The sequence below is a fragment of the Haliaeetus albicilla genome, chromosome 6, assembly GCF_947461875.1.
Source record: "Haliaeetus albicilla chromosome 6, bHalAlb1.1, whole genome shotgun sequence".
In the NCBI taxonomy this organism is placed as follows: domain Eukaryota; kingdom Metazoa; phylum Chordata; class Aves; order Accipitriformes; family Accipitridae; genus Haliaeetus; species Haliaeetus albicilla.
In genome coordinates, this window is record NC_091488.1 from 39635060 (window position 1) to 39659577 (window position 24518).

Here is a 24518-nt window from a genome sequence, read left to right on the forward strand (position 1 = left end):
TGTGAAAGTCTTTGTACAACTTATTTTTCTGTTTTCTCTCTCTGCTGTCCCAAAGGAGACATTTACTTCTCTCATGAGAGTTGTAATCTAGTTCTTGCCCTCAAGGGTCTTTGAAAAAGTTGTATGAATTTCAGTAATTTGTCAAAAAGGTATTTTTCACCTATCTCTTCTAGAGCTGGCCAAATGCTATTTTTTGCTATTACATGATAAATTGTATTATATTGAGACTTTATTTGGTTAAACCGTTGAAGTGTGCAAAAAATATTCTTCTGTTTGTCCATTTAAATTAAAAGGAGATGATCTCTGGGTGATTTTTTTGTCCTTGTGGATAGTAGGGAATGGATGGACTTTTTTCAGAGGACAAGATGAACAGAGGTGAGCATATCGTCAGCGTCTTGGAACACCATTGATCCAAATCAGATGTTTTGAGAATGAGTTGTCCTTTTGTGATAAAGGACACCCAACCTTTTTACAACTTTAAATTGCATCTGAATCAATAGCAATGAATGTAGCAGGTTAAGAAAATTGATTTGGTCTTCCAAAGCAATGTTTTGTGTCCAGCGCTGTCTCAGCACCTGCAGTTCTCCCCAGCAGCATCCAGTGCAATTTAAGAAGAGCTCCTTTCATTGTATACCATGCCTGTTAGCTTGGCAGCTATGGAAATGAAGGGAGAAGAAATAATGCATCTGAGATTACACAGAAATTCCAGTATAGCTGGCAGTATCCCTGAAAATGAATAAGACATAACAAATCCTACTGAATTGTGGGGCAGGAAAAAGCATATATTTAAGCTTTTCCAGGAGGCATGAGGTGGACACCCTGACCAAAGTACACAATCGTTTGATTGGTACAAGCTGATCATGGGGATCCGGGTACAAATGTAGAAAATGAGGAAGAGAGAGATCTAGTTAATAAGTAATTCCTGACCATAATGCAGGTTTGAACAAACAATAATCTCCCAACAGTAAGGATAGTATCTCAGCTTAAACGCTCTCCAGCACAAGTATATTATTCCTTCCTCTCACCAAGAAGAAAATGAAAAACAAGACAAGTTCCCTTCCGCAAGAAGGAGAGGCACGTCCTTCCAGATGTCCGGATAACAGTGCGTTCAAACAACAGAAGCTACCAGCTTGGAAGCCCCAGCTTACCATTGCGGCTGTGCTGTCCAGCTTTTTTCTCACAGGCGTGTTCTGCCTTTCTGTGGGAGTCTGCCTCATTATATCTGCAAACAGCGTCAGAGAAATCCAGGTTTGTTTGGGCGTGGTGTTCTAATGAACATGTTCTATGAAGAAGAAACTGGGCTACGTTTGGAGGGAAAAGGCTTTGAGTTTTTGCTCCTGGATAAAGATGACAGCAATGGCTTCATGCCTTGGACATGTGTCCAGCAGCCAGTATTCCTGTGAAAATCCTCAGAGACAGTTGGTAACCGATAAAATCTGAGCACTGGGTGGTTAACTGGGTGGTAATATCTGAAATATGGGTGGTAATTACTGCCACTGGCTTGTAATATCTGAAATGTTGTTATTATTTCCTGGATTTTTGAAAGGAAATAAACTAATCCCTTTGGTTGTGTTTGGTACTAGAAGAACGTACATGTTTGCTGGGGCAAAATGTTAAAATGCAGGGAGCCATGATGTTTAAATGCCTCCTGGAGGCAAGGCTGGTTAGACCTGTGGTGGTATTAATAGACTCCTGGTTGGAACAAACACTCAGCACTACATCCAGGCTGTTCGAGAGGGGTGGGCCATAATGCTTGTGGGGATTTGTCAGGCATTACTTGGTCAGCCAGACCGAGCTGCAGAAGTGTTCTTCACTCAGCACTCCTTTGCCGAGGAGCAGATGTGGAGGTTCTGCAACAGTCGTCAAAAGGCTCTAAAGCAGCTTTAAACTAGGGATAAAATTTGTGGACGTTTGTTGAGGCTAACTCCTGATTCTCTGCCTCTGTCGATTTTTAATAATGTTTTTGGCAGTCCAGAGTCACTTAGAAGAGAACTGCTCTGAGAAGTCTTGGAGCTAAACCACTAACCTTTTCCTATGTGCATGCCCCTTATTACAGTATCTCTGCTTGTTCACTTCTCTGACAGATTGATTATTCAGATAAGTGCTCAGATTGTTCAAAACTTCGTGAAAATTCCTCTAATTGGAATAAGGAATGCCACTGCTCTGTTAATTTCATGCTAAAGGAAGATATGTTGGTAAGTGGATGCATGAAACCAACTCAACTTGCTTAATACTTTCTGTTACATATATCCCTATATGATAAAATATACCAATTCGGCTTGGTAGAACTCCTGACTAAATTTTCTTTGTACTTTTTAAAAACATGAAATATTCAAAATTTTACACTTTTGCCTTTACTGTTCATTTTGGTACATGTTAAAAATAATCAAGATCAGGCTACCTCTGTCCTTGGTTGGGAGATGTCCAAGGAGAAGATGGGGCTGGAGGAAATAGTGTTTGATTGTGGAGGTGACTTCTCTCTGTATCTCTCTCTCTGAGTCAGTAGCAAACCCTTTCCCTTAGTCGAGGGTTAGTTGTTACCGCATTGCTAAGCTCTCAAATGAGAAGGAAATCTGAAGCTCTGACCACTTGTCGTAAGTAAACCCCTGTAGTCTTTTTTTACAAGGGTTATGCTGTTAATCCCAAAGGTCCTTGAAATAATTCGAGTGTAGCAATGTCATTCTGCAGTTTCACTTGGGAAAAGTATCCTTCGTTTCCTGTCCTAAACTACTGGGTCATGTTGCTGAGACTGTTAAAATGCTTCATGTTCCACCAAAGAGATCTTATGCTTAGAACTGCATAAATGATCCCTTAAAATTACAGTGCAATTTGAATTACAAAGTCACTTTAGGGTTCTTCAGTATTGAAGAGGCTGTTAAAATACTTTGTCATTCTTCAGATTACAATGCTGTTTGAGATGAGAAGTTTATTTAACTGAATAATGGGGTTTTTTATAGTTTAATAATCCTCTTTCTTGCTTGTATTTGCCTGCCTAGCACCCTCCTTTTGATTACAGGACTAAACTTTCCAAAGGGTTCAAATAATTGATGAGAGGCAGCCTTGTTTTTTTCAAAAAATCTGAAGGAATTAAGAGCTAATGGGTACTTTTTGAAGTTTCTTGTCCACCTTCTTTTATGGAAAATGAGTGTCTGTCTCATGAAATTATTCATAGTCATTGCAGGTTCATGGCCAGCCATGCTGTCTTGACTAAAATAATAATCAGACATTTTTATTTTAGGTTTTGTTTGGTGATTTAAAGTATGTTTAATTTTGTGCCAAAATACTGAACTTTTCAGTTGGGGTAAAGACGAGATTCTAGCCAGCATGCGCTGAAGTAATTTCTTAGAGTGTAGTTACCAACACTTAAACGTGAATTGAGTACTCTCTTCCCCTCTCTTTTTTAGCAAGTAATAGGATTTCACTTTGTCTATGTGAACTCAGCTTATTGAAGGGATTTATCCTTGAATTCTAGGGTGACGTTTTTATGTACTATGGCTTGCAAAACTTCTATCAAAACCACCGTCGATATGTGATATCAAGAAGTGACGCACAATTGTTGGGTCGAAATGTAAATGTAAGTTTTCTTCTTTTATTACGAGATTGTCAGTATTTCCATCAGGTGCATCTTTGACCATATGGATAACTAACTAGACGTAACTGTAAGTGTGTTAAGATGGCTCTAGGGAATAATAAGAAGGTACAGATTTTCAGTGTTTGGTCTCTGCTTTTATGATTGTTAGGGCCATTATGTCTAATAAGTTAATAAGAGAGGAAGATTGAGGAGATAAATAAAAGATGTCAGTCCAGTGTTGCAATTCTCAAACCTGCACCTGGTAAGGATGCTGATTAAAAATACATTGTCTTTTTCAAATAAATTTACAGAAAGCTTTTCCTTTAGTGTTTTCAGTCTTCTTAGCCAGAAATGTATTAAGCTGTGCTTTTATTATAGGGTTAGGGAATTAAGTTATTCTGAGTCTTTTGTTTGCCATTTGGCTTTGGAAGCAGACAAGGAGCAGGAAAAGGTTTATGGTGAAATAGGTGATCATGTAGCATGCTAAGTATGCAATTTAGAGGTCTAAAGAGGAGGCTAGACAGCAGCACCTGCAGCAGGCCTACATAAGGCAACTGGAAAATGCAATCATTGCATTCGGGTTTTTTTACTTACAAATCTAAAACATGTTTTCTTTGGCTTAAAAGTAGCATTTCTCAATATATACACAGTCCACACACTGTCCTCTCAGTACATATGATGGTTGTGCCATAATAATCTGTTGGTTTTATAAAATGCTTCTTGTAACTCTCAAGACATGTTCCGCATACAAACAAAACCCCCAGATTCTGTGCCTGATTGTTCCGTGACCTTGAATGCAGATTCAGAAGAGCTACTGCGCACCCTTCACCACCTACCGAAATGGGACACCCATGGCTCCCTGCGGTGCTATTGCCAACAGCATGTTCAATGGTAAGTAGGTACCTTCCACATCTGCCTTACTGATTTCCACTTGAAACTATTCCGTTACCCCAATCCAGCTGAGTCCTGATATTGCAAGATCTCTGTCTTTCTCCCACAAAAGGTTTTGTTTGGCGGTGCTACTGTGGTGAATATGGGGTCCTGCTTCCTACAGTTTAGTAACTTGCCCCTCATTTTGAAACTGAGGAAGATTTTTATTTTACTAAGGCCCTCTTCAATGTGAATATACAACAGGACTGAGGAATTGAGTCCCTGGTGAAATAAGGAACGATGATACAACAGATTTGATGTACTTCCTTGCTAAAAAATACATTCTCGTACAGTGATGGGAGAGCCCAGATTCTGCCTTCCTACAGTGGTGTGCTAAGAAGGAGGTGACATGTTCTTCACATTGGTTTGAACCTTTGGATCTATGTGGTTGCATTTTGTTCTTTGAATGCTGGAAGCATACATAGTCCTACTCAATTTGATCCCGGGTTTGGTCTTGTTTGTAGTAACCTAGTGGGCGTAATCTACAGAGTACATTTAGGCTGAAACCTAGAGGGCTCCTAGCCATGAACGCTGGCAGATTTCAGAATGGATTTCTTTGGGAGGAAAGGAGACAAAAAACTTCTACAGACTGTTCCCCCCTACCCCATCCTTTTTGTCTGCCGCTCACCCCCACACACACCCTTTTTTTTGACCTGTTCCACACAGTGGTTTTTGGCAATGCAGCAGCTGTTTTCAAGCAGCTGAGCCATGCACACTAGAGGACTTGTGAAGGGCAGCTGCATTCAGTAACTTGTAGATTCATTTGATTTTCATCATTTGATTGGCACCCACCTGCTCCCCTGGAAGGCTGACTTACTGGACTGGGCTCAGACCTAGGCCAGCAGAGCTACCTGTGTGGAGCCCACACTGTTCTGGAGCACTGGCTGCAGGACAGAATGCTCCTGCGGAGAATTAGGGATACTAAGATTTTAAAATCCTAAGGGTCAGCCTCCCAGTGTCTGCCTTTGCATCTGTCCTTAGTGCACAGTGTGTTGAAAGGTTCCAGCCGCTGGTGATGTGGGGGAAGGAGGTGATGTCTGAATCCCCCCTCTGGTAGCTCATTTCTGTCCCTCTGCTGTGAAAGAGGGTGCTTCCTGTTCACTTTCGACACTTCATCTGGTTCTCTGATTGCTCTCTAATCTTGTTTTGTAAAATGAGGAAGATGACCAAGTTCCTGCCACGGGAAAGGTTTTTAACCTAAGCTAGCCCATAAGGGAGCAGTCAGACAAGCAGTTAAACAGGCAGAGGTCGGAGAATTGCAACTCATGTTAATAAACTAGTGACAAACAGCTGGGGAGGTAGTGGGGCACAGAGTGACCACTTACTCAGAAGAGCATGTCCGAGCCTTAAGGAGCTGTGTGAACACAGGTTTTGTAGCAGGATTAAAAAAAAGGAAGTTTTCATTGATGCTCATGCAGTTGAGTTGTGTTTTTCATATTTCCTAAAAAGCAGCCCCTCCCCTTTATGTCATCTAACTATCTCTGCCCATCATCTTGTTGGCTGCATAGGTGTTTACATAGATGGCAATGAGACCTATAACGTTTTTGCCTTATGTTAAACTAATCTAAGTAGGAAAATTGTTTTTTGCCCACCGAAACAAAATGGCATGGTTAAGCACAATTTTAACTAAATGTGTTTTGGTTGCAGGAAGTGGTCACGTCCAAGTTGGTGGACAAGGACCAAAGCAAAATTTTCTCCAAAGGATCATGGATTCCCTTGATTGTCCTTTCACCTCTCCCCTGTTCCCTGAAAACACATATTATATATAGCAAAGCAATCAGTTCAGGACAACTGTCAAAGAAATGCTAGGGAAAGCTGACTAGGAGAGTAACTTCTGTAACTAGCTAGAGAGGTCCAGAAGTGATTTGCAAAGAATTTAGTCACACAGGAGTTGATGGACATGAGATACTTGCACATATTTCTACACAGGGATTCAACAGGATTATTGGTAGGAGTATGTTCAGCCTTTAAAATGTCAGAAGTTCTAAGGCTCTGGAATCTTAATTCTTCTTATGGAATGTACCATGCTCTGTACACAGTCATGATGAAACCTTTCCCGGGATTTTTTTGTTTTGTTTTCTATTCGCTTGAAAGGTGCTTCAATGTGACAGTTTTTGTTAGTTGTGCTGGCAATTAGAATGACTGTCTTTTACTCATAGTTATTGCTTCTTGTGTTCCCTGCAGATACTATTGATCTGTTTTACAATCTTAACTCATCTGTTATTCAAGTACCACTGCTGAAGACTGGAAACAGTTGGTGGACAGATAAAAATGTGAAATTTCGCAATCCAAAATCATACAATCTCTCTTCTGCGTTTGCAGGTAAGAATGGTTCTACTGGTATTCCTTATTTTTCAGTGGCTTCCCTACCTCCCCCTGCCCTGTGTGTGATGGTCTCCCGTTCTGAGATGAATTGCCTTTGGGAGAAATACCTCCCAAACCAGGTGGGAGAAGCAGCTTTAGAGGGTGACTGAGAGCAGAAGACAGATTTAGCCAAAGTACCACTTTTTTTTTTTTTTTTTTTTCTTTTTTGTTTTTTTCAAATCACTGACTGAAATTGGGAGAAAGTGGTTTTGGAAGACTGAAGTTAGCCCACATCAACACCCTTCCGTATAGTTTCTTGTAACGCTTAATCTGTCCAGAGAAAGCAAGGATGCAGTCACTTTATTTTTTCCTGTTGAAAACATCTATGAAGGAGAATTGCATGTCACATCTTTCCTTCTTCATGCCTTTGCAGATTCTTAGGGAGTTGTGAGGCAAGTGAGGCTGCTATTATCACTAGTTCTTTCAAACAGCTGTTTCCTAGGGCTGTTTCCTTGTGATAGTTGATCTGTATTGAAGTGGGACTAAAAGCTTCCTATTCTGGATCAGGGCAGTGCTGTACTGGATGCAATACGCAAGAGTTAATTATCTAAGTAGTTTTCATATGACATATTCTAGATATCATAGGCTGTGCTGTTAGGACTCCAAAAAGGTGCCTTTCCGGTTGTACAGGAATAAATTAATGTATAAAAACGAAGGCAAGTTCCCCGTAGAGAGCATGTTGCTTGCTGAAGAGGCAAGAATCCAGAATAAACAGTATTTTTATTTGTCCAAGTCACTTTCTTTTTCCTGTGCTTGAAGTTTCTAATGTGTAGCAACCCCTGGGTACTGTTAAACTCTGTTAATTCATGTTCGAGGTGAGTGGAGATGGTTGGGTGAAAAGTGTTATGTAGCATATAGAATTTTTCAATACTGGACAGTCTGTGTCTCTTTCATATCTCATATTCTGTGTTGGTTGTGAGTAGGCCCAGAAGTTAGTCACCAACCACTGTTTTTACTGATCGTGTGTCTTTCCTGTTTGCTTTCTTTTTCATCAGGGACAGCAAGACCTCCTTACTGGCAGAAACCGGTGTATTTGTTAGATGAGGAAGATGAAAGGAACAACGGTTATGTAAATGACGACTTCATTATCTGGATGCGAGTGTCAGCCTTTGCTACATTCAGAAATCTTTACCGTCGTGTCAGACGGATAAGGCAGTTTGCAGATGGCCTCCCAGCAGGGAATTACACTTTTCATATTTCCTATAGTATCCTTTCATATTATCCAAGACTATTAGATGGTTACAACAAGATGGAAGTGGATGGGATTTGTATAGTAAAATGGCAAAGCAACCAAGCAAAACACCCAAAACTAAATCACCTAGTTTTGAGGGTGATGAGACAGCTACAAGTGGATTTTCTTTAGCCTGTGCAGATGGAGTTAAGACGAGTTACTCAAATGGCAGCCCGTGACTTTGGATTTGATTCTGAGGGGGCTACTTTTGGCTGGAGACAGCACGAGAACTTTACGCGAAGGGTAAAACTGAAGAGTTGCTTTAGCTGAAATATTTAATAGTGGCCTAATCAGATGTGTAGACACCTTTACAGGGGTGCACGAAGTGCCAGAGGTATCACTGCGGTGGAGAGCTGTGCAGGATGGGACGCCTGTGTCAGCAGAGCCCTCTGGCAGATTTGGGCCATGTGCTGAATGGAACTTCTGTGCTGGTGAAAGTACACTCTCATGCTGAACAGCGTGAATTTTGCTGACTAAAGCACTTGTTTTGTCACCAGGAGTTATGTCAAGATGACTATAAATTTCTCTCCTCTCTCAGCCAGGAGAGCTATGATTTACATGTTGTAGCACAGTCCCATTCTGAAAGCTTCCATGTGGAGAGAGAAAAGGTAAAATCATGTAACGTTCTAGGTAGACAACATATTAGGTAGAGGTGAGCACTTCCCTCAGTGCGAATATCATCATGATAAGTGGAGTATCATCATGATACGCTGCCCAAAAGGCTCATTTTCAACTGAGTTTTCATAGCAAATTAGCACAGTAGCAGTTACATAAATTATGAACCTGAAATTTAAAATGAAAAAAAAAAAAAGTATTTCCATGTTCACCCAGAAACTGTATCTGAAATAACCAGATTTCTCACCACCAGCTTCTACTGGGTTTTTGGACCCAGAATAGCAGAGACATCACAGATCAGTTAAAGGAATTTTTGCAGCAAATGCAGATCTTTAGGCTCTTTATGCCTTGGAAAGGTTTTTGAGCATTTACCACTACTTTTTGTCCCCCTGGAAATAATGTAAGCTTTGTTAGCAAAACCTTAACGTCCTTCTATCAGACTTCCCTGTTACCAAATTCAAGGGGAGGAAGCATGTGATTCTTTCAACCGTGGTATGGAGCGGAGGAAGTAACCCATTCCTGGGAATTGCCTACGTGGTTTCTGGCACAGCAGCAACCCTGACAGGTTTTGTCATAACTGTCATCCACTTAAAGCTCAGAAAAAAGAAAACGTTCTTTCAGAAGTAATAAGGCTCCCTGGCTTTCTGAACAAAGGCAAAGGTGTGTTGTAAATGAAGAACGTGCAGTGCAGACCTTTCGTTCTTTCCCCTGAGCTCTGGATCTGTTTCAGTAACAGGTTTGGGGAATGTAAGCAAATTGAGGGGTGGTGCTATTCCATCATCCAAAACCAAATGTACCTGAGGCTGCATTCTTATTTATGTGTGCTCCTAAATTTATTTCCTGGGAAACTTGTAGTGAGACGAGCTTCAAACAACAGATAACATAGTGGGTGAGAATTGCAATGGCAAAGAAATTATATGGTACTAATGTCTGGCCAGAAGTAACGGTCCATATTCGTTTCTTACTCAGCCCTTAATTCAGACAATATTTCTCTTGACTTAAATGGAGCTTTGGATGGGTAAAAAGTGAGGTCTTGGTCCAACAAAAAGCTTGAGCTGGTAGAACTTGGTGCTAAAATCTGTTTGTGGGCCACATGCATGGGCCGAATGGCTTGCCTTAGGTTTTATATACCTTTTTCAGCTATCCTGAAAAAGCAACCAGTTTAGCACAGCATATTCATCACAGTTTGATACTTGATTTATGATTGAATAGAGGGCATTTTTTAGGAGTTTGGAGTTTGTTTAAGCACAATTTCTTGGTTTTATCTAGGTACTGAGACTAACCTGCAAAGCTAGAGGGCATCAGAACACTGATTTACATTTTAAAAATTATGATTTAATAGAAAGTTTAGATTAAAAACTACTTTAGTGTTCAACCTTTTAGCAGAAACATCTACCTAATATAGCTATTAGGCCACAATTGCACTCCTACCTACCCCACCCTTCCACGCAAAAGTTCAGACTCTGACATGACATGAAATGTCTCTTCCCCTTTCAAGCCCTCATTTCCGTGGTGTGGTGACTTACTGTCGATAGAAAACAAAGAATCAGAAAATCTGTCAAATTAATTTTCAGAAAATAAACACTGCAGCTCGTGAACAGGCTTATCAATTTTCATGTTTCATTTTCAAAATTTTACACGTTTAGGAGTTACTTCCAGTCTCTCACAAAATGTTGGAACAGCACTGAAGAATTTAGGCCAAGTATACCATGGTACATCCAAATTTAAAAAAAAAAAGTTTTTCTGTTGCAAAAGTGCAAATGGAATAAAACACTTTAATTCCTTTGATAAGTATTCTGTGTGCCTTACCTCCCCCTCCCCTAAAAAAACCCTCCACACTAAAACAAGAAAGAAATCACAGACTAGAGCAAGAGAAGGGAACGTGGCACAGGGAGGCTGTGTGCCACTGTCAAGGGCACCCACGCCTGCTTTGAAAAGTGTCTCAGGCACTTAGGAGCTTGTGACCTTTGACAGATGGCCTGTGGTGAATCTGTTTGCAGCCACAGAAGGTACTGTTTCCTTTAATCTCTGCTTCATACTTGTGCCATGAGCAGCAGAAGGGGTGCTCCTCAAGTTCACAGCCTGGCCTGGAAGTACAATCTCCCTCTGTTGATGGTTTATGGTGGGCTAAGATGTGAGTCCCCGTCCGCTTTTCCTGGTCACGGCCAGTCTCCTCCATCAGAACCCTGTAGAAACAGGGTTCCAGTATTTCAAACCGTTGCATCTAAATCTGTCAGGAGCTGTGGGAGGGCCCTGCCCCTCACTGCACTGGGCAAGACAGAGCATGAAGCAGTACATTTAGCAATGCTTAAGATCATTAGTCTAAATCACTTTTAACAATGAGATGTGCTCTGAAACCTTTTAAGTCCTTTTGAAAATGTAATCCCATGCAGCCCTCTGGAAAGTCCTGATGGGAGTTGCTGCCAAAACTGAATTTAGGATTTCTGGCTCCAAACAGACTGCAGGAGCTTTTTTCCTTTTTTTTTTTTTTTTTTTTTTTTTTTAATCCTCCAAGAAACTGACTTTCAGGAAATAATATGTCATCTGGGTGGTTAAGTCACAGTGCAATTGTCAGTGATTCTATTTCTTCATGAAGTATCTGGTAAAAATGTTAGTAAAAGGAGACGGAATAATGAGGTGTGTATTTCAGTGAGTCAGTGTCTACCAGAAAAAAAACTTATTTAGAAAAAACACAGTCTAGCAAGTAGTGCTGCAGTTTGCCCATTATCTCCCAAAGGTTTGTGCAGGAACCTCTTCTCTTGAAATGTACATTGTCTTCAAACCCATCCACAGAGAAAACCTGTCTTCAGACAAATCTTCCTCTTTCTGTTATTCCAGAAGTTGTTCTAAGTCTTTGTTTATAAACCCAAAACCTTTTTTTCATCTTACCACAGTTTTAAACACGTCTTATATCTTTCTTGTACCCTCTGAACAATGTCCTTGGAAGCTGCTGCTTGAGCTCCAGCAGTTACTGTTGTTAACTCTGAGCAGCTCTGCAGTGTTTGTCTTACCATTCGGGATTGTGCTGCCCAGACCAGAGCAATAGGAATGGCAGTTTTGATGAACTACTCCCAGCAGATGGAATCCACCTTGCTCAAAAGAGTGGAAAATAAGTTATAGCAACCTCCTTACACTGCCTTTTGTGCCAGTACTACAGCTATGCTGTTGGTCTGCCCCTTGTGCCAGAGCTTGCATGAATGTGCCTTTTCAGGAAAATTTTGTAGATGTGTTCCTCAGTGCCCACACTGGGGAATAGTCCTCTACCTATATGAAGTGATAAGAAAAAAAAAATTTTTTTTCCTTTCAAAGGAAAATGCTGCTTCCTTTGTTACTGCTACTTCAAGCGTTATCTTGCATCACTGCCGTATATTCAGTCCCTTTGAGCTGATGGAACTTTGCCTATTTCCTACACTCTCAAAAAAAGAAAGATGCATGTCAGAAATGTGCTTTAAGTTTGGTGGACCGAAATTAATGATACATAGATGCTTAAAGTACTAGAAAGTGCGTTTTTTCATTTCCCTATCTTTTTTTCTAGAACAGATAAATAGAGAAAGATATTATTTATTGCAATTTTTTTTTCTTTTGAGGAGTGGATGTTTAATAAATACAACTGTGCAAAAGATTCCTGTTAGTAGATGTAATCTAAATTTATATGATAAGCATGGACTAAAACAGGTGAGCTAAATGGAGTACATTTCTGGGTTTTGGTTTTTTTAATATATGTTTTCATTTGTAATTTTGAAGATGACAGTTACACATGGGAGCATTTTATCTTCTGGAGTTCTGTGATTCAGTTTTAGCAGTGGCAAAAATATCTGGAAGTAAAAAGATCCCATTATGAAAAACCTATATGCAATTTAAATCTCATTTCTAAATTACAGGGAGGTCTAAGAGAGAGGTGTATCTTAATGTCAAAAATTGTTGTACTACTTTTGGTTGCCATCTCTATTTAGGATTGAATTTCATTAATGGGATCTATATCTATATTTATATAAAGAGACATACAAGTGAAACAGGAGTTACAGGATATTTCAGTAGCACTTCAGTTACAGAATTTTTCCAAGTCTTTTTCAGTCTTTACAGTTTCATGCATATACATCCAGCATCTGTCTGCCTTGGTTGGTTTTTCTGTGTTCTAAACATAGACATTTGCTTAACTCATCTCATCTAAAAATAAAGCGATGAGTCCTTCATATGAAACAGATTAGCATGATCACAGACCTATAGAGTCTGGAAAAATTAGTTACATGCTGCATCTATTTTATATAAGTGGCTGTGTTGCATGGAGATTATTAATAATAGCGTTTGGATGGGGTGCCATGTATTTTAATGACACATTACAGTGTAAAAGCTCTCTCTCTTTCCTCTGAGAAATCAGACTAATACCAGAGTAAAGTCAAAGATAGCAGGTCAGGGAAGGGAAGGCTTGGAAAGTTTTGATAATGTAAAGAGAGATTGCATACCAATTAGGATTTAAGTCTAGATCTAAAATAGGAGAAAGCAGTTGCTTGTCACATGCTAAGAAGGTGTTGTCTTCCTTCATTGGGAGCAGTATAGTATGAGAGAGCTGATTTGAGAAAAAAACTGTAATCGCACAAGGAGGGAGAATGGTGGAAAGGGCAAAGTACTTTTTCTGCTTTTGGATTTGAAGGCAAAGAAATTTGGCTGAGCTGCTTGAGATGACAGTGTATCCTGACATGATCTGAAAAGCCCATATGATTTTGGGAACAGCCAAGTTAAGTAAAAAAATTTCTTTGTTTTCAATGGAAAGTACATGCTCTGAACTGCGGAGCATAGTTTTTGAACAAAGGTGTTTTGACTCAGTTCTCTCTAATTGCATTATTCTCTACAATTCCAAGAACAATTTTGTTATGAGCTGGGAGTGCCTGGGGCAGCTGCCTCTGCTTTGGTGGCCTCTTGTTTGGAAGAGAGGGATTGTTGAGTAGTTTTTCTTTGCTCTGTGTCCTGCTTTCTCCCCAGGCTATGGGAAGCCAGGCAGATGAAGAGTGGGGTTTGTTTGTCTTTTGCATACACTCACAAGTGCATGAAAAAGTTTTCTCCCTTTCCCCATATAGCCAGCTAGGAGAGGAAAAGGACAATAGGGCTGATTCTGGTCCAGTGCAAGTAGAGGCAATATTTAAATGATATCAAATGGTAATTGCTATAGGTAAAGAAATCAAAATAGTTCATGCCCTGGAAAGCTTATATTTCGGACAGCTCTAATCAAAATATCCGTCTATCTATTGAGTATGTACTATGTACTCTGTTGACAAACATACAGCATGAAACAAAATGAAAAAAGGCCATTTAGTTATACTCCTACTCAATTGCAGCCATTGTTTCTTTGCATTAGAGCGCATGAAATGATCCCTTTCAAATTGAGACAATTAAAAAAAAAACTTGTGAAAAAATGAAATTTTCTACTGTGTCAGACCCAGCTACCCAAAGTTACTTGCCTTTTCCCCACAACTGCTGTGTGTAATGAGAAACTGTTCCATTACCAGCTGTGTTAACCCAGTTAAAATACTGGGGGATTCAGGGTTTAAGATTAGGTTACAAGTTCTTGAAGCCTCTCAGATAACCTGTATGAATCCATGGGCTTTCTATGGACTGTATTATTAGTGACAATGAGCTTGAAAACACTGGAAAAAGAAATATGTCAAAAAATCCCAGAATGGTTAGAAGAAAAAAGGAAGGAAGTAGTATCTGCCCATAGCAGATCATAACGAGTTAACATTTGGGGCGGGGGGGTGTGTACTGAGCTACTGTCACTGTCTCTGAGGTAAAATGTGGCAGTTACTTGACAGTGCAGAGAGAGGCTTCACAACAGCTCAGGACAATAATAACATCTGCAGTTAATAACACTCCTCCCCGCAGTGGGTGTGCCAAGAAATCTGTCACGGTGGCAGAGGGCAGGGGGACCGTGTCCCCTAACGCTGGGCAGAAGCAGTGATGTAACGCTGGATGCCAAGGAAACGTGCCAGTGGTGGGTGGCCATCCTGGTGGGTGGCAGGGTGCGTTTCGAAGTCATGTAATTAGGTTGCAGTCCCCGCGTGGGCTGGCCTGCGTTGTGCCATCCAAAGGTGGGACATGCAGGAGGAGTTTGAGGCCCCTCCCAGGTGTTTGCTGAAAGCAGCGTGTGCTGCCAGGATGTCTCTATGGCTTGCTGTGCTTCTGACCTCCGTAGTGGTCCGAGTTGCATGCAGAGTTAAAGTATGGAAATGTAGAAAAGGGAAGGGAGCGGGAAGAGCACCGAGGTAGTGCTGTGTGCAGTTTGTCTGTTTTGGAGGCTGACGAAATGAGATACAGTCATAAGAAAAGCAGCCCATGGACAAATCAAGAGGTGACATGAGTGCTTTTGCTGATCCGTCTTGTTCAGATCCTGGGAATTTTATTTATAAACAGAATTGAGACAATGACTTTTGAAGTACTATCAGTTTTGTGAAAGAGGGGCCTTGCTTCAGTTTTTACCTTGGCTCTGTGCTCAGTGTGTTGCTTTGACTGTAGCAGTGTTACTTTAAATTAAAGTCACTAAAAGTAAAAATAATGAAAGAACAATCAGTGAATCATCAGCTACACCTTACAAGAATTAGAAGGCCTACAAAGCAGATAGGTTTCTGCATCTAAGGTCTTTCATAGTATTATGTTCTGATGACTAATAAGCCACGGCTGGAGACCAGCCATCAGAACCCGGGACTGACAAACAGCAGTGGTGTTCACGTAATTTTGGTGTCAGCCATTCCTGATTTGACCAAGCAAAACGAAGCACAGGTTTGTATTTGCCGAGTTCAGTAAAGAAAAAAAAAAAAAAAAAAATCAGGTGCTTAAAGTCAGATTTCCATGTTTTAAGCTTGCTGTTGCTGGGTCTCATGTGAGATGTAGCAATGATCACAGAAAGTCTTTGAACAAGCTTTCTTCATGCACGGTCATTTCTGGCTTTGCAGTTAATCATAAAAAAAGGCATTGATGCTGAACGAAGTTGATGAGCTAAGTCGTCAAGCTATGGATAAGATTTTATCTCTGCATATTTTTGTTATTGATAAAATGAATTAAATACAAGAATTGCTTAACAGATGTATAAACTGTAATTGTGCCAATGGGTTTTAGGCTGTAGCTTGAGGAATTTATCATTCAGATTTCTAAGTGCGTAACTTCACCTCAGGCAACCAGTGGAAAGCCAAGTCTTAACTAAAAAGGTCAAGAGTTGCTTTTCAAAGGGAGGTAAGAAAATTAGGAGACAGAGCACAAGCCTGTTGGGCATTTTCATAATTTTTGGCTTCTGGGGGGTTTTGATTGAAATGGAATGTCTCACATGGCTTAAGTAAATAGGCTAAGTTTTTTAATTCGGGATTTGCCCTGAAACTTACTTTTTTTGTCAGGAACTTTCATATCTACCTAACAGGTGATAGCAATCATGTCGTAGAAAGAAAGGAAGTATGAATGTGTCAGGTGTAATTTTAAGTGTTCTCAGCTGTTGAAAGATTATTTCCCATCGTGACTTCAATTCAATAATGCTGAGTTCTGGGGGGAAAAAAGTTCCCTTCTGACGGGGAGTGGGGAGCATAATTTAAAGTTTCAGGAGTGTACCAAAGTTAATTGAGTTGTCCCCATTTTGGATCCTGGGCTTTACTACTTTTGTAAGAGGTGGGCCAGTAGCTCTTAAGCAAGGAGTCTCAGAGAGAGGTAGCCTGAGCTGTGTATTTGTAACACTGTCTACGCTCTCTCTTCTTCACTTTGGATTTCGTAAAACTCCTAACAACTGTAACATCATCGAAATGCTGGCAGGTTTTCCTCAGCCAAATGTTACTCAAAAGTTTTTTGGGGGGTGGGATACAGGCAGGCAGAGCATGATTTCCTTAGAAACTGATGGGAAAGGCAAGCCCTCTGTGTTCAAGTCTTTGGCATAGTTGTTCTTGAGACTTCGCTGTGCTAAGCGCAAAAGCGCTTGCTCTTGCACTAGGAAAAGGCGGTTGGTTGATGCTGGCCTGGTCCGAAACTTACACCTTCTTAATGGGACGGACACAGCAGTGGGGAAGGAACGGGGATGATCTTGGCCCCTCCCCACAAGGTGAGTTTTGCCGGGTGAAAGACCGGGAATGCCGGAGCTGTCGGCGTTGGTTCCCCTGAGGTGCGGCACAGGGCGGTGCGCCCTGTCAGAGAGGAGTCGGACATCATCTGCTCCCAGTTTATCTCGCACAACCCCTGCGCGTTTCTGGCAGTAGCATCGTTTGCCGCCGTCCTGCTCCCCGGCGGTTTGGCCGGCACACCTTTATTTTGGTTCATTTGCCGTTTCTTGCCCGCCCAGGTGCGAGGGCCAGGTGAGGCGGCTGGCGCGGCGCTGGCGCCGGGGGTCGGCTTGTCGCGCTGATCGGCGGGGGCCTGAGCCAACCGGTGAGCAGCGGGCGGGAGGGAGGAGCGTTGCTGGTTGCGGCCAATGGGGCCCCGAGGAGCTGGGAAGGGGGGTGGGACTTGCAACGGCTCTGGCGTAAGTGGCCCTCGAGCGGGTGGAGGCGGGCCGCTGCGCGCGGGGTGGTAACGGCCGGCGCGTGGCTGCGCCAGCGTCCCCCGCCCTGGCGGGTCCGGCGTGAGGTGAGAGGACGCTGCCGCCGACACCAGGTCAGGGGGTGGGCTGCGGTTGGAACAGGGCCCAGGCGAGCAGGCTGGGTGCTTGCAGCTGATGGGCCTGAGGGACTTAACGTGCGCCCTGTGGGCCTTTCTGGGGACATATATTGGTGAAAACGCTGCCTCGTGGCGCTGGACCTAGAAAGCGCTCGCTGAAGCTGGTGCTTTTGGTGGTGCTTTCTCCGTGTCACCTTTGCCAGCACGCCTGGCAGCTGTGCGTCTGAGTCTCTCACCTGAACCTGCAGTTGAGTGCTTGTTATGTGCCAAACACTCTGCACCTGTGTGCCAGGGCTCACGAGTCTCCCGCACAGGAATCTGTGATAGTCGTAGCCTTAGAAGAGCTCCCAGCGTTGGATCAAACTGCTTCAGCACTGTGTCTGTATGAACAGAGTACAGGTCCTTTCTCCTTTACTTCTTTTTGCGTTTTTAGTATGGTCACACAACAGCTTTTTTTGGACCTTCTGTGTATGAACAGCCAATGTGAAAGCAAGCCCAGAGACTCCCAAATCACAGGTAGCATATGAACAACCTTAAGTGGGTCCATCTGGCATGGTACTGTCTTCCAGTGCCAGCCACGAGCTAGGAAAGAGTAAAAACAAGGCAAATACAAGTGAGACAACTGCATCCCAGTCTAAGTCTAAGCCAGTCTAAGCTTGTATCTTCTGCATTGAGATTTACATCACTAAATCAACGCGTCTGCATTCATTTCAGCTGTTCCAGATGCCTGTATATGAAAGAGGCACATTTGGACACAATTTATTCTTTACTGGAACAGAATCAGGGAAACTGTTTTGTATTGTAAGCCTAAAAAACTATATGCTTCCCTCCAGCTCAGTTCACACATAACATGTGTGATTCTCATGATAATAAGGTGCCTGAGAGGAAAATGCTGGATTGATCCTGGCATTTGCCAGGCATTGGCCCTTTCCTTCTTTAGCGGAAAAAATAGGAAGTCTGTGGTTCACTTATTTTTAAGGCCTTTTGAATACAGTTTTCATCTGAAAATAGTTACGTTAATACAAAGATGTACAGTAATGTCTTGCAATAATACTTAATATAAAATGCTTTTTTGTATAAATAATGATGTTCTGAGCTGAATAATACCTCACTTGATATGAAAGCAAAAATTCTATTTTTCTTGTTTCAAGCTGAAATAACCCACATTCAGGATTCAGGCAATTTTAAATTTGACTCACTAGGGGTTTTTATAAGTATTTATCATTGCATATTTAGATTATATAATCAAGGTCTTACTTTGCTAATCAACCTCAAAGTAGCTGGTAATAGAATCCACTTGTTTTGTTTCCATGGAGTTATTAATGCTATGAAGAAATAAACTTCAGTTCATGGCAAAACTGGCTGGCATTGTGTACCGGAGAAAACCTGATTAAGACAGTGGTATTTTTATATAATTGGTTTGTGCCAAAAAAATGTGGTTTCATGTGCTGTTTTTCCCCAAGTTATATGAGAATAAGGGCTTGCTTTTATTTTGCAAAACTTTGTAACACTATCTTGAAATAGAACTACATATAGCACATAACTACATAAAGTATTGTAAATACATTCTTCGTGCATGTGTTTGTAGATAAATGATTAGTTAAAGAAAATCAACTTTTTTTTTTTTAATGTTAAATTTGTTTGGTTCTATAAGAAACTTCATGGTTAGAAGACATGCAAACCATCTAAGGTTATACTTAAGCAAAGTCTGAAGACAAGCAAAAAGGAAAGCCAGGTAAGCATTTATTTAACTACATGAATTAAGATCTTCTGAAAATATTTGTTTGAACTGCAGAACTTGAAAAAAGTGAATTTGTCAAATATATCTTACAATGCAAAATGAAAGGCAAAAAAACCTCGTTGAAATAGTGTAAAATTGTATATACAGCTCCTCGGAACTCTGATGTGTTGGTCTGCTGGTTCTGAGAAGTCCTGCATCCAAGATCCTCCAGAAGTCTGACATTTCAGAGCTAGTTAATTTTTCCTTAAAAAAACCCTGAAGTATAATAGTGTTGTTCACACAGGAAAATAGCTTCCTCGTACCCCTCTCTCTGTTTGTACCAACAAAGTAATTCATCACTAGAGGGGGTTTTTAAACTGTCATTTATGAAGGAGGATTCAACTGGTATATAGTTGGACCTAGTCATTCGAACCGTTAGGCACTTATCCTGCAGACTGATAAATCAGAGAAGTCATTGGTGGTGGAGACTGACAGAAAAATAAAGTGTCTCAAATGCACAGATATATGTTAAGGAAAAAGATGAGCTATACCAACAAAAGGTTTGCTATACCAACAAAAGGTTTGCTATACCAATATATGTTAGAGTCTCTTGGTGTCCAGCATTACAGAAAACAAAAAGGTGATAGCATCATTTGCAGCTGAGAGTACGGGAGGATATCTTTTTTAAATTTATTAGAGGGCTGGTATCATGACTTATAGAAAAAATATTCTTGGAATTATTTAATGCTAACTCAGTTATACGCATGCCTTATAAAAAGCTGAATTTGGAAATATGCACAGGTTTTGAAAATAGTAATACAGTTGTATTTCAAGTTGTCTTTGAGGTCAACTCAGTGGGAAATCATTTTTGCAGGCAGCTTTGTTAGTACTGGGTATCATGTGGCTGTTTGTTTCATTATTGTATGAGTTTAAAATCGGATACAGATGCAAAAAACATTAAAACGTTTGGAATAATGAATAATGGTTTCAGTCTCTTGATACTGACAAATTTAGTATCTGCCACTGTTTGGAGTGGGAATACTGCCAGTGGAGGTCTAGTTTTATGAGAGAAGTTTGGTTTAATAATCAGCATTTTTTTGTTTGCTTTATGTAGGAGGCCAGTTCTTTGTGTATATGGTTTCATCTTCCTCTACTGTGTTGAAAAAACGCTATAAAATATGCATAAAAGCAAAAATTATTTTTATTTTGCTATGAAAACATAATTGAAGCATCATTAATTATAATACGCTGTTAGGAACTGGGATTTTATTAAGATTTGGGGGTTTTTCCTTTACATAAAGTACTGGATTCTGATCCCATTTAATTTTGGGAAACGAAGGTAACTGTCAAAATAACACTGTATTGTGGTTTGCTGTGACTACCAAAAAGGTGAGTTGGAAGATAACTGAAAATTCTGGAAGTCCATGGTGCTGGAGGAGTGGTTTCAGTGTTTGGTGTTAACCAAGTGTCTTATGGTTTATTACAGCTATGTAATACATGCTTATAAATACCTTCAGGAATGTAAAATAATAAGCTAGGCAGCTGGCCATCTAGGCTAGTAACAGAAGGATTGATCTTAGGTAGGTATAAAAGAAGGAATGATAATAAAAAACAACCAGGACTTAGAAAGCACACACACAAAAAAAAAATCCCCTTTGGAAGTTACAACAGAGCTTCCTTGGAGCCTGTTGTACGTTCAGCCCCTGCCATACATTGCCTGGGCAGATTCTGAGACCAAATTATTCCAGTGGTGTGCTGGTCTGTGCCCCACCAAAACCAATATGAAGCTGTCCTACATTAACCTAGTTGCAAAACTGGGACCTGACATTAAGTTGGGGATCTAGCTGCTGCTGGAAGAGAGAATGTCCTCGTCCGAAGCGTCACTTAATTGAAGCCTTAGAAACTTTATGGATGCAAGAGCAGGGGAGGGGGGAAGCTTGCTTTTTGTGTGTGTTATACCTGAAGAGTTTGTCAGTATTTGGAAAGCTGCTCTTCACTAGTGATTAATGAACTATTATTAGTGTTTGAATCTCTGAAATAATTTTGTGTCTTGAATAATTTAAGATAGTGAGATTTCTGTAGTAGGACCGAACACTGTCTATTGCAAGTATGTGGTGCATGCTTATTTATATGCTGTGTATTGTGCCAGATATGACTTGAGACAGGGTGCTGAGTAATTCTTTGAGGACCGTAGCATGAGGTCTTTTTGCTCACTTGTCTGAAGGAAGATGACTTTCCAGGATTATAGCTAAAATGGTCTTATGTGGGCTGAGATCTATGAACCCTCTTCTGGCTACCTTTTTACATTAATGAGTTTTTGGACCAGTGCCATGCTTTCTTGTTGCATGAAACTGTGGCTGGGAAATCTCTTAAAGTTATGAAACATTTATTTGAGCTTTACTGAAAAATGCAAGCTTTTGCTCCCAATGTTATCAGTCGTCTTGGGCAGAAGGAGACATTGGAGTAAGTTACCTTTTAATGTAGATGGCTTAGGGACTTCCTTTGGGATTTAATTTTTTTTCCATTTTGTTTTTTGTTCCAAAATTGTCATCGTAAAATCTGAAGAAAAAAGCAGAGGCTTGTTTGCAGTATTTTGTCTCAGTGCCTGGAGAATATTCTAACTTTTGTTCTGCAAATGCAATCCTGATTGAATCCTGAATATATTCTATCATATCTGTTCTACATACACAAATGAGTTTACATTTTTGTGTGTGTTTTACATTGCTGGTATTTCTGATATAGAATATTACTTTGCGTTCACAGCAGGAGCTAAAAACAAATTTTGAATCTCAGCAAGGTTCCTGTGAATCAGAAATTTTCACTGCTGTTTCATGAGATTGAACAATACATCAAATACCAGTTCAAGACAGATACTAGTTTTCATGTCTGTATGCACTCCTGTTTAAGGTACTGTTATCTGCTAGACTGCAATGAATGTAAATTATACATTCCTCTTTCAGTTCCCATGCAAATTATGTAGCTTTGTGATGGGATCCTCTGTGGGGTAGAGCTTTGAGATAGATTTCCCTGGACTTCTACTTACAGTGAGCTCCCTAAAGAACAGAAAGGCTTTTCAATTTTCAGAAAAATGGGAGCAACTTAAAAAGGAGAGAATCAAAGTTAAGGCAAAACAAAGACATCATAAATCCCATGTGTCCCTGTGGAGTAGGTGTCAGCTTCGTCTCAGCGTGGTTCAGGCTTCAGTTTGGTTTTTAGGCTTGGTTTCAGTGCTGCCCGAGTTTCGCACTCTCTAGCCTGCAGGATGCATCTCTTTGCCACTCGTGCTGTGGTGGTACCTGTCTGCTCCTGTGCATGGAGCCTGTCATCTTTACAACACCCTTTCTTAGCTTCAGTGGTAGAATTTGAAATGGAGGTAATCGGAGTTAATTGTAAAAGACCTTTGTTCTTATTTTTTCTGCTCAGTTTCTTTATAGTGTATTTTGTATGAGAGTCCATGCCCATTTTAAAGTCTTGTACTGAGGATTTTCCAGTGGTTTGTCCATTTTTCATCTTTCCTTTAAATTAAATTTACTATGGTAAATCAGAGATGACTGTTAAAAGTAAGGTTCTGTTTTCTCTCCCTTTGAAGTATGAAGGAGTATAAAATATCACTGGCCTTTTTGGTTTATTTGCATCAGGCTCTTAATTACTTTATTTATTGCCTTTTAGAGGTAAGTGTGAAACTTGCCTGCCTTTTGATCTTAAACTACAAAAACTACTGTGTTAAAGGTCCTCATCATTTAAAATTCCCCCTGCTCTGTCTTCTTTGTAGCCATTCCTCATCTGTTCCTAGTAATTGCTATGAACTCTTTTTCTTGTCTCTTTACTTCATGAAATGCAAAACAGATAGCTGTTCATGACTTTGGCAGCTAAGGAATGTCATTTAACTGTTGAGACAAAGTTTATCTTTTTAACTATTCCACCTAAGTTGATACTACAAACCTCTGCTGTAAACAGGACTGCAAAATTTTGCTGTCATTGACAGGTCAGGGAGAGTGATCAGCTTTTCAAAATTATTAATATAGACATATGTGTTGCTACAGTTGTTCCACTGCATTTTTCCTCTGCCTGCCTCCACCTGCTTTCCTTTCCTGAGCAGATGTGGAAGAGGCCTTGACACAGGCAGCACTTTTATGCTTTGCTTGCACTGATGGAAATTCTTGACTAATTATGGAGCTTTTACTAATCCTTTTTACTATCTTTCCTTGAAGGAATTAAGGCTTTCTGCATGGTCTATCTGCTGCACCCTCTCCTTTGCCAAAAGCCATGGGCTAATTTCAGCCAAACTTGAAAAAGCACAGTCTTCAGGGGTTTTTTTGTTTTGTTTTTTTTTTTTTTCTTAAAAGTGGATAGCTGGGTGAAGGAACCCCAACTGAGTGCTTCCCACTGCAGAGCAGCAGACAGAACTCACTTATGAACCTTCCATTATGCTCCAGCTGGTCAGGTATTTTGGAGGAGAGCATGCACGAGGACACAAAAGACAGAAGGTTATATTTCACTTCCTTTAAATTAGTAATAAAACAGTGCAGTGAGCTGAGCTCTTCTCAGATGGGGATGTATTGTAGCAAATTATTTTTCCTCTCCCATGCAAGCACTAGGCATCTTGGTAGTAAGAAAGTTGGCATAACTTCTCCCTTTAGACAAAAAAAAAAAAAAAGGCCTGTATTTCTTTGTGACCAGAGTATAAAGAATAAAAGGTTACAGATGTACAAGGGAGGATTGAGAATTTCTTCAACACATAAAAAATCATTTCCAGTGTAGATATTTTAGGTAGCTTATTCATACATTATGCTAAAGGGTGAGGAATGCCAGGCAATATTCCGCCTCCACCCCCCAAACATGAGCAAGACCTGAGAAACTGTTACATACTTCTGCATACCTCCTTATCAGAAATCAGATTCTCATCTTGGATATCTTTTCAGCAGAGAGGCAGTAGCTCACCTGAATTGCAGGTGACTTTACTGGATGATCCAGTCCCTTCCAATCCCATGTTCACAGCCTGGTGGTTGTAAACTGTGTGACATGTACCTACAAAATTCACCTCACAGTGGGGTAGCAACTTACTTGCCTTGGTATTACCATGATTGTTGCTGGTAGCCTCCTGAAGGCTGTACAGGTAGAACTGAGTTCTAAGGTGAGATTTTTTTTTTTCCTTAAACCAAGTACTATTGTGTTTGCACACTGACAAAAATAAAGCTAGTAACTTTATATTGAAAGGTGGAGGGGCTTGGCTGTGGGGGACAAAGATGCTGTTGATGAACAGCTCAAAAATATGTATACCAGTATAAGTAAAATAATGTGGACTCGTGACTGTTCATGCTGAGAAAAACAGCTCTGCTCTGGTGTCCAATTTACTTTCTCAGTACAGTCCGGGATTTCTGGGGAAACAATCAGCTATTTTCTAGAAAAGAAGAGCTCTAATTCTCCACATACTCTAGTTTTCATTCTTTGAAGAGTTTATACTTACA

At 40.5% G+C, this 24518-nt stretch overlaps 1 protein-coding gene across 2 annotated transcripts; it reads left to right on the forward strand.

Moving 5' to 3' along the window:
- Positions 1-552: 552 nt before the first annotated feature.
- LOC104317848 (cell cycle control protein 50C) lies at positions 553-23724 on the forward strand. 2 transcript variants are annotated; one of them, XM_069785719.1, is made up of 9 exons: positions 553-1248; positions 2085-2195; positions 3473-3574; positions 4372-4462; positions 6686-6823; positions 7861-8070; positions 9151-9276; positions 19000-19065; positions 23397-23724. In XM_069785719.1, exons 1-8 carry the CDS (start codon positions 1036-1038, stop codon positions 19017-19019), a joined length of 1011 nt encoding a protein of 336 aa, XP_069641820.1. In that variant the 5' UTR covers positions 553-1035; the 3' UTR covers positions 19020-19065; positions 23397-23724. The 2 variants fall into 2 exon arrangements, with proteins under 2 accessions (XP_069641820.1, XP_069641819.1); XM_069785718.1 differs by lacking the exon at positions 19000-19065.
- Positions 23725-24518: the final 794 nt, after the last annotated feature.

Excerpts from the sequence above, each read along its gene's own strand:
- LOC104317848 (XM_069785718.1), top strand. The coding sequence starts at position 1,036 with ATGAAAAACAAGACAAGTTCCCTTCCGCAAGAAGGAGAGGCACGTCCT. Across the intron at positions 6,824-7,860 it reads TCTCTCTTCTGCGTTTGCAG|GGACAGCAAGACCTCCTTAC; the intron begins GTAAGAATGGTT and ends CTTTTTCATCAG. Across the intron at positions 9,277-23,396 it reads CACAGCAGCAACCCTGACAG|TGGATAGCTGGGTGAAGGAA; the intron begins GTTTTGTCATAA and ends TTTTCTTAAAAG.